Source organism: Mesoplodon densirostris, chromosome 6 (genome assembly GCF_025265405.1).
Source record: "Mesoplodon densirostris isolate mMesDen1 chromosome 6, mMesDen1 primary haplotype, whole genome shotgun sequence".
NCBI classification, from domain to species: Eukaryota; Metazoa; Chordata; class Mammalia; order Artiodactyla; family Ziphiidae; genus Mesoplodon; species Mesoplodon densirostris.
In genome coordinates, this window is record NC_082666.1 from 125,023,458 (window position 1) to 125,034,180 (window position 10,723).

At 34.9% G+C, this 10,723-nt stretch overlaps 1 protein-coding gene across 2 annotated transcripts in view; it reads left to right on the plus strand.

Moving 5' to 3' along the window:
• Positions 1–3,240, plus strand: part of FZD3 (frizzled class receptor 3) — a 92,610-nt gene extending 89,370 nt beyond the window's left edge. For both annotated transcript variants that reach the window (XM_060101433.1, XM_060101434.1), the window contains one exon: positions 1,824–3,240. In XM_060101433.1, coding sequence (XP_059957416.1) covers positions 1,824–2,037 — 214 coding nt within the window. In that variant the 3' untranslated portion in view covers positions 2,038–3,240. The remainder of the gene's footprint in view (positions 1–1,823) is intronic.
• The last annotated feature ends 7,483 nt before the right edge of the window (positions 3,241–10,723 follow it).

The following is a 10,723-nucleotide window of genomic DNA, read 5'->3' on the forward strand; positions in this document are numbered from 1 at the left end:
ATTGGCTGCCAAATCATATTTGGAGAAATCTTTCACTCAGTTTAGTGCAATGATTATTATGTAAAATAATTATTAACTAGAATAACGGGCTTATTATGAAATATTTTCATTTGCAAACATTGTAATTATTTTACCAAAACTTGCAAACCAAAGTTAAAACCTTTGTATTCTGAATGTGAATTATTTTAATAAATAAGAATTAAATGCTCTTTTATCCATTCCATTAACATGAGGAATTTAAAAAATATTTTAAATGTAGCTTTTTATTCTTAAATGTTCTTTTTTGCTTTATGCAAACTTGGAAAAAAGACATGCTTTCTTTTATAATTTTAAAGGACTTTTTTTGCAGTATGTGGGCCTCTCATTGTTGTGGCCTCTCCCGTTGCGGAGCACAGGCTCCGGACGCGCAGGCTCAGCGGCCATGGCTCATGGGCCCAGCCGCTCCGCGGCATATAGGATCTTCCCGGACCGGGGCACGAACCCGTGTCCCCTGCATCGGCAGGCGGACTCTCAACCACTGCGCCACCAGGGAAGCCCAAGGACTTAATTTTTAAACTCTGTGATCTAATGAAAACATTATTTGACAAGCACTGCTATAATACTAGATCACCTCAGTGGTATATGAATCAATCTTTAAAATCTTTAAATTTTACAAATGATTCATATTGAGTCATGAAATTTGTTATAATCATTAAATGAGGGAAATGATAAATGCTTTTTGACAGCCAGTAGGTCTTCAGCTGCTTGTGATTAGTTGTTTTGATGACTATTTGAAAAAGGAATGGCCTGCTACCTTTTTATTTTTAGAAATACTACTTAAAATTTAATGTATTAATTAAAGTTATAAATTATTTTCAGTTGTTTTCTTTGATCTTTGTTATTCTAAATTAAATATTTTTTTACAGAAAGTGTATAGTATGTGTGAGTGTGAGTTTTCTTACCTCTGATGGGGGCTCAATGAGTCAGAATTGCAACAAAAGAAAATTTAACAGCTCCCACTGCTGCCTTTCAAGATAAGTAGAATGACGGAGAAGACAGTCTGCAATAAGCCAAGTAGCCCAGTTGACATACTCAAAAGCTGTGTCTTGGGCTAGGGATAAGGAGAGAATTTGCTTTTGCAGGAATATGGGTTACAAAGTCTTAGGAGTTTGCTACTTCTGTATTTAAGTTGATGTAGCTTTTACAAAATAGCATCCTCACAGCCTGAAGCCCTAATGAAAAGTAATTAAGACCATTTACAGGTAGTTAATTCAGCTGTTAACTAGGCTCTCTGGAAAGAAGCTGTCCGCACCTAGCGTCATCATTGCTTGCCAATTCCCTCACTTTTTTTTTTTTTTTTTTAAGGTCACGGTAATTTCTCCTCTAATTTCATTTGCTCGCTTTTCCAATGCTACTCTTTTAGTAAAATTGGAATTTGTTGTCCTACTGATTATAACCATTCTTCTAAACTCCCTGGGACAATGCCATATTTCTTCTGTTGCTGTTCTTCCTCTCCTGGAACCCACCTCATAACCCGAAACTTATTTGAATGAGAAAAGTATCCTTACTTAGTTAGCATAGCTCCAGATCAGTCAGCTTTTCTTAACTTCAGCTTGTCCTTTTGCAAAGCATACCTTAATTCTGAGCCTCATTAGTAGATTTTCTCTCCCTTCTGTTTGGCCACTTGAATAATTCAAGAGTGTAAATCATCAAAAGTTGGTTGTTACTTTTTCACTTGTTAGTTTCCTAATTGTTCCACTTGATGAGGTATTTTCATGAAAATTTTTCATGTTATTTTCTAGTGTGTTCTGTTACCTACTTCAAAATAAACTGTCCTATATTAGGTACACTCCCTGCAGTTACAGAGGAATGGAGGAGCGACTACCTCATGGCAGCATGTCACGACTCACGGATCACTCCAGGCACAGTAGTTCTCATCGGCTCAATGAACAGTCACGACATAGCAGCATCAGAGATCTCAGTAATAATCCTATGACTCACATCACACATGGCACCAGCATGAATCGGGTTATTGAAGAAGATGGAACCAGTGCTTAAATTGTCCTAAGGTGGAAAACTTGTGTTGTTTAAAAAGCAGATTTTCTTCTTTGCCTTTGCATGACTGATTGCAGTAACTCACTGTTATGATGCTTTCAGTCAGGTGCAGATTGTGTCCGTTGAAAAGTAAACTTTTGCTTTTTATATTGCAACAAACTTGTAACATCAAGGCATCCAAAATGCTAAGAATTATATCATCGCATAAATAATTCTTATTTCTAGGTTATGAAGAAATAATTATTTGTCTGGTAAGCATTTTTATAAACCCACTTGTTTTATATTTAGAAAAATCCTAAATGTGTGGTGACTGCTTTATAGTGAACTTTCATATAATATCAACTAGTTGTGAGATAACATTCTGGTAGTTCTGTTAATAAAACAAAATTTCAAAATTAAAGAAATTTTCTATGCAAGGTTTATTTCTCAGATGAATTGTAGGAGTTTGTAGTTTCCTTTCCACTAAGTGAAAAAGAACTGTGTTTTTAAACTGTAGGAGAATTTAATAAATAAGCAAGGGTATTTTAGCTAATAGAACATAAAATCAACGGAAGAATCTGATTAATCTATTGAAGGCTCTTCTGAAATTATATCAAAATAATCTTTATTCAGAGAAATACAGGAACAGGATTAGTGACGGAGTAAAAGCGGAGATGGGCATTTTTCCCAGTAATTGTGCTGTTTTTATTACTTTTGTAAATATTACTTTTACTGGCTGTGTTTTTATAACTTATCCATATGCATGATGGAAAATTTTTACTTTGTAGCCATGTTTTCCCATGTAGTAGTTTTGATTCATAGAGAACTTCATGTTCAGATATGTTCTGTGGAAGCATGTAATAGAATAAGCATCACACATTATAAGGTTTTTTTGTGGTAACCATAATTACAAAATGGCAAAATGTTTCCTCTGTATTTGTTGTTGTATTTTTCTACAGTGAGATGTGATCTTGCCAAAGCCACCAGATCTTGGTATCCAGGCCCCTCCTGTCAGTGGGTTGATTGTCTGCACTTGCATTGCCCAGTAGCCAACAGGCTACAGCTTTTGCCCCACACCCTTATTTTCAGATCCTGGATCATTCTTGTTTATAACTGAAATATATATAACCTAAGTCCAAAGAGGTGATTAATTTGGGGTATTTGAAAATCATTGTAGCTAAATGGAGCATGATTAGTCCTGCTGTGAAGTATCTTTTAATCTTAAAAATATCAACTCAAAAATGTTTGACATTTTGTCTTATAAAATTTAAATAATTTATAATAAAAACTGTGAACTTTATTAGGCATGAAATTGATCAGAAGGGAAAGAAAAATGCTGGATGTGTTTTACAGAAAAGTATATTTAAACAAGGGATCCTCAACCCTGACTACAGATAAGAATCACTTGGGGAGCCTCTGATACCTGACACGTTCCTCTCATTCAGATGAGAACTGGTAGTTTTTAAAAAGCTTTCCAGGTGATTCTAATCTGCAACCTGGCTGCAAGGTGTTTTAAACTAACTTGCCTCTGATGATGATGTGATGGCATCATGTTGTATCACGTGAAAATCTATCTGGATTCAGTGTTATGCTTTTATATCATTACCCGATATACAACTGGAATTCTGGATCCCACTTCTAAGGATTCTTACTCATTAAGTCAAAGGTGATGGTAGGCCTTTAAAATCTGTAGTTGTAAAAAGAAATACCACAGGTGATTCTTATGCAAGTATCCAAGAATCACACTTCAAAAAATATTCTAGGGCCTCCCTGGTGGCGCAGTGGTTAAGAGTCCGCCTGCCGATGCAGGGGATACGGGTTCGTGCCCCGGTCTGGGAGGATCCCATATGCCGCGGAGCGGCTGGGCCCGTGAGCCATGGCCGCTGGGCCTGCGCATCCGGAGCCTGTGCTCCGCAACGGGAGAGGCCACAACAGTGAGAGGCCCGCATACCGCGAAAAAAAAAAAAAAAATTCTAGACTCTAAAGAGGCCTGGCTTTGCCATATGCTAATGTTTTACCTTTAACAGGTCAATTTCTCTGAGCCTCAGTTCTCTTGTTTATAAATGAAGACAGAAGATAAATACCTACCTCACAAAGTTGTCAAATAGGTATCAGATGAAAAATCATATGAAAGCTCTTTGAAAATTTTAAAGTGTTATGAACTATAAGGGATTAAGATTATTGAGGATTTAAGAGATTTGTTTGAGGGCTACCATAGTACATTCCTTGACATGTGTTTAATTCATGTGTATACTTCTTCCTCTCCTTCTTTAAAACAAAAAGTACCAAGAAATTAGGTGTTGACAGAAGCTTTTATCAGGTGCAGAAGTCAGTTTTCTGATAATAATAATTTGTGTATCATGTTTTTTCTTTCAAAGTTTGTATTAATATTTATTATTAATCCTTCTTAAGATATAGTTGAATATTTGGCTCAAATGCTTTACTTTTTCCTCCATCTTCTTTTCCCTTGAAACTGGAGTTAATACTCAAGACAAGTAGAGTCTGAATTCCCTCACATCTGACAGTTAGTAACCCTTTACTCTGAAAGCCAAACTTACAACAACTCATTTATAAATAAATTAGTAATTCTTGAAGCTTTTGTCTGAGGATTTCCCCTGAGAACAGCATGAGAGACCAAAACAAACATTCAGACAGAAAAATAATATAGAAGGTACCAGTTTCAGCTCAAAGATGTTGTCATCCATCGCCATCTGCATTATATTATCAATTGCCAAAATGTTAATTGGGGGCTTCCCCGGGCTTCCCCGGTGGCGCAGTGGTTGAGAGTCCGCCTGCCGATGCAGGGGATGCGGGTTCGTGCCCTTGTCCAGAAGGATCCCACATGCCGCGGGGCAGCGGGGCCCGTGAGCCATGGCCGCCGAGCCTGCGCGTCCGGAGCCTGTGCTCCGCAACGGGAGAGGCCACAACAGTGAGAGGCCCGCGTACCGCAAAAAAAAAAAAAGTTAATTGGTTTCTTTGTGGGCCAAGTATAGACAGTTAAGTGAGCATCATTATGAAAATCTTAACTTTGTGCTTCCTCATTTTTATATATTCATTTGTATCTTCCCTACTAGACTGTTGATGTATTTTTAAAGGCTATATTGTCCTCTCAGTTACTTTCAGTATCTTAGTTTTGCTCCACAAAATTTACTTAATATTGTTAATTCATTGTTTTAAAAAACCGTATTTAGTTTGGGTTGTGTTATTTATCAAACTAGCGCTCCAAATTAAGATTTTTTTTCTTTAAAGAAACAGTTGAAGAACTATAACAAAACAACAATTTCAAGTCTCAACTAGCTTAAACCAACATGAGCAAGTCTGGACAGCTTTCTTACCTTATGTTTAATTTGTGTTGTGATTGGCATATGATAATGTTTAGTATTTTGTTTGTTCAGTTGACAACTGAGAAAATAATAGTTCTCTCTAAAATGTTAATATATAACTGAAAGGTTTTCGAGAAGTACTCTGATTTCAGCAATATTGTATTGAATTTTTTCAGTGGTTAAAGCAAACAATTCAAGACAATATTAAGCTCTAAACAGTAGTTTCAAAGAACAACTGATTAATAACAACTAGCAGAGTGCATAGTACATAGTAGATTTTCAATAAATATTTAAATGAATGAATAACTCATGTTATGCAACTCACTTTTACTCTAGCAGTGAAGTCTCACTTCAAAGAAATTTGAAGAGTCTAAATTTAAACTAAGTGAAATGAAGTCTCTGCTTTACCGGAATAATATGCGGCAATTAGTAATATGTGAATTGCACCAAATAAAGTGTATTTCTCCTAGAGTAACAATCCATATTACTATTTTAATTAAAGAAATATATATACAAACTTGTACCAACACTTTATATTAATTTTTTTTCTTTTTTTTGCGGTACGCGGGCCTCTCACTGTTGTGGCCTCTCCCGTTGCGGAGCACAGGCTCCGGATGCGCAGGCTCAGCTGCCATAGCTTACGGGCCTAGCCGCTCCACGGCACGTGGGATCTTCCCGGACCAGGGCACGAACCCGTGTCCCCTGCATCGGCAGGCGGACTCTCAACCACTGCGCCACCAGGGAAGCCCTCACTTTATATTAATTTTAAAAGGTGATGAGCAATTCTTAGAGGTATTTAGGTTCTTGTTGGTTTTATGTAAAGTTAGATCTTTGTGTAGTAGTTGGGTAAATGAATATTCAAGTAAACCTTGATTAATGATGATTTTCTAAAAGCTGTTTCTTAGAGCAGATTTATGAAAATTCTGAGAATCTCTTCAAATTAGAAAAATTTACTACATTTTAACCTACCTCATTAGTTTCTTTGTGATAATAGCTATCAGTAACTGAAGTTGTAACTGTATTGGTTTAGGCTATATCCCCATGAAATAAAAGGAACTACTTAAAATTTTTGATAAAATAGTGGATCATTGGCTTGAGCTTAGAAAACATTCATATACCAAAATTTCACTATGATGATATTTATATTGCTTTTGACATGCCAAAGGTATATTTACATATTATCATACTTGGAATCAAAAGACCCATAATTATGATGTAAACTAGACAGCTCATTTAATTTCTCTTGGTCTCAATTTCTTTGATATAAAATAAGGATAAGGTAAGCTGGGGCCCCGAAACCTATCTCACTGGACATTGTGAGGATCAAATGAGATAACAGGAATTATAGTGCTCTTTAACCTGTAAGTTCCCCTACTGATAGTATTTGCTTTTGTTAGAATTTTGGGGTTACAGAAAGCAAGAATAATGGTCTTCAGTGGTACTTAGCAGTAACATCAGAATAGGCAATTAGATCAGTATTCATTTGGTATAACCTTTAAATCAGCAATCCAATTAATCCTTTAAAAATGAGGTTCTTTTTCAAGAGTGGCTATGCCCTTAGATTGTATTGGTTCTTTATTATATGTTATACCAGAATATGCTTTCAAATTTTATATGGCTGAATTTGTAGGTCACTTTCATCAGAAATTTGGGGATCTCCATTATATGTTTTCTTTGATACAGAATGATATAACTACATTAGCTTGGTTTCAATGAAATTTATAAGAAAAATATAAAGAGAAGTGTAAGCCTTATTTTTCTTTCTTTGAGGATTTTCATGTGCCCAGTTCTTTCCAATTAACAACAATTTTTAAAATGTGATTACTGTAACTTGTTGGTTTTCATCGTAGCAAAACTTTACATTTTAAGTGATAATATTATCTTGTTTGTATATTTGCATATATAGTTTTTAAACCTGCATAAAGTAAGGATTTCTGCATTCTTTTCCACACATAAGCACACAAAAGAGCATTTTTATAGAACCTAGATTTACAAAGGAACTCATGATTCTTATAAACTTCTTTTATTCCTTTTTTACAACTGATTAAAATAAGAAAAAGTGTTTACATTTAATTCAGCTATGTTTCTTAGTAGCTGTATGATTTTATACATTATTCTTATATCATTTTAATCTATTTTATATGAAAAAATTATGTTGACATCTCTTAATATTTTAGTTCCCTTCTTTTTTGTTCCAATTATCTGAGTTTTGAGAAAGGAGTAGGAAGACTAAGCAACCTTTACCTTCCATCTGACTATAATTAGTCTCCTGGGTTTTTTTCTAATGTAAATTCTATATTTCTTTAACAGCCAAATTGATATCAGGTTATAATTTTCTCTCAGGATCCAAAGTATTCTGAGAAAGAAAATGTTAAGGTCTATCCAGAACCAGCCATCTTTGCAGACATTCCTATTTGGTTGATTTATAAAGATTTAATATAATAAGTTAATAAGCATCTTTCTTATTCTGTGATCTCTAATTAGAAAGTAAAAATTTTGTTGCCATAAAGATAAAAGAAGGTAAATTTTCACTTATATTTTAGTCAAATCCCATACCAGTACAACATTATTCCTATAAGTGAGAGTCATTCAGTCTATTTAAATGTACTGAAGGTTGGTTTCCTTCAGAGTACTTTTTTTTTAATAATCACTTTTCTCAGAAAATCTATTATGTCCTTTCTCGGACATTTTCATTGGTATGATAGCATTGTTCATAACTTTTTTCTCATTTTATTGGCCACTGTCACCAGTTTTCCCTGATCAAGAGAAACAAGTTTTTTACCCTGTAGTAATTTGGGTTTTGAAAATTCAGTGTTCCATTATTTTGGTAATTACCATTCACTAGTAACATTAGTATTTATAAGACAGTGCTATTTTTCAAGCTTGTTATTTTATCATATTTCCTGAAGTAGGGTGAGCTACAACATTATTGTTGTTGTTGTTGTTGTTGTTATTATTATTGCCCTGGGGGTTTTGTTACATAAGTCAGCTTGTTTGTATTGCTAACTTGCAAGTATTTCTTTACCTGTGTTGACATGCTTACTGACATAAAAGAAAAAACTTGAGAGCTTAACAATTTCTTTTTTTCTAAATTGGCAGATTTTTTTAATGCTTAGTAAAAATGCATTATGTTATTTTTAAATACCACAAAACTTTGTGTCAGAAGACCTGATTTCTAGTGTTGCCTCTGTTTTCAATGAGCTGCGTCACTTTGGAATTTTACCTCTTGGGACCTCAATTTTCTCATCTGTAAATGAAAGGAACAAGGGGATTAGATCAGGTAGTGTCTCAAATTCCACCTATCTCTGATTTGGTTATCCCTTGACTATTTTATAATCATTATCTAGGCTTACTTTTATTCTTGTTATTCTTCCCATGAACTGTATTTACGAGATCAGCCTGTACTGTTATTGCAAGTTATACTCAAATTAATAGGATTCAGATATGTTGCTAATTTTGTTTCCCATTCATGATTTTAAGTAATTTTATTTTATTTTATGTTTTTCGGCCACACTGCGTGGCTTGTGGGATCTTAGTTCCTCGATCAGGGATTGAACCCGGGCCATGGCATTGAAAGCACCAAGTCCTAACCACTGGACCCCCAGGAAATTCCTGATTTTAAGTAATTTTAAAGGAGGAAAATCATATTACAGATAATAAAAGTAAAAGGTTACAAATAATTGACATGACCTTTTTTTCTCCCAAGGGAAAAGTCTCCTAAAGAACCAGCATAAGCACCTTAAAATTGATGTACAGAGGGCTTCCCTGGTGGTGCAGTGGTTGAGAGTCCGCCTGCGGATGCAGGGGACACGGGTTCGTGCCCTGGTCCGGGAAGATCCCACATGCTGCGGAGCGGCTGGGCCCATGAGCCATGGCCGCTGAGCCTGCGCTTCGGGAGTCTGTGCTCCGCAACGGGAGAGGCCACAAGAGTGAGAGGCCTGTGTACCGCAAAAAAAAAAAAAAAAAAAAAAAAATTGACGTACAGAAAACAATAACATGTAAAATTCTGTGATCTTTGTTCTCTTAAATACGAATGTAGCTATTTAGGCTAAACTTTTAACAAAATGTATTCAAGGTAAAATTAGTAAACAAAGCAGTGATAGCACTGGCCCATATAGCTAATTAAAAAGCTATTAGGTTTTACTGACATTAAAATGATTATAAAATGTAAAAGGAATTTAAGAGGAATGGATTGAAATTTTTCTGTTCAATAATTATTCTTAAGCTGTATTCTTAGATTCATTGCATAAATACAGTTGCAAGATTACTATGGGCAAGTTAATGTCCTGCTTTAAAATATTGTTAGAGATAAATGTGGTGTGTTATTTTTTACTTTTTTCTGGCTCTGCAGAAGATATTTCTCTAAAGCCCCCTTCTGTAATAAAATGTGGAGATTCCATTAGTTCCATCCTTCAGCAGAGTTCTCTTGTAGATTTAATTACGTTCTCTGAGAACCAGGCCAAGGAGGTTCCTTTTACTTTTAAAGATCATTGTCTTTCTTCTAATTGTCTTCATTAGCTCATATCAATCTCTTGAACCCTTGGTCTATAGATTTACAGTCTAGGTATTGGGTTTGGTGTCTGATGGGTAGAGAAGAATAATGGAAAGTTGATATAGGAAGGTGTACTGGTTTCTGGTGTGATTTCTTTGGCTGTACTTGATTCCTTGTCTTTGGTCAGTTCACTGGATCAGACAACTCTCCTGTCTTCCAGAAATTAAATTAGATGCCCAGCTTCTCTCATTCAGACATGCCTGTATTACAATGTTATTTTAACTGCCTGTTAAAAACAGCCACTTTATTTTCAGTTCTCTGTCTCTGCATGTTTTGATATTACATTTGTTAAGCTTGAGTCTGAGGTTTAAACATTTCATTGAGTATTTTCTGGGTTTTGATAATGGGATATTCTATAAGATAAAACAGATAATCCTAGGGTGATTTAATTTATATTTATCCATCCACTATTTTTCTATTTCTCTACCTACTTATCCCCTCCCCCAGTTTTGAAAAGGAAGTTTATGTCTTCCCTGTCTCTCTCCCTTAGTCCTGCCTCAGAAAATTTTTCTTTGAACTACTCTTGTTGGCAGAAAGATTTAATATGAAATAATTCTATATTTCTGAGACAAGATCAACACAGTAGTTCTTTACACTGAGCTGAGGTGTTTATGTACTTGAAAATATTGTGTTTTCTTTATATGTGAACTTAAAATTATTTTTTTAATCATGAAAAGGACTCTGATTTGAAAATATTAGTCTGGAAATTCTTGTCATCAGGTGCTATTTTTACCTTAGCTTGTGAATTATCATAGTAAATCTGAATTCTTTATCATTCATCTTTTTAAAAAGTTAATTTCTCTAAAATTATCCCATTTCACAGATCTTTAATACC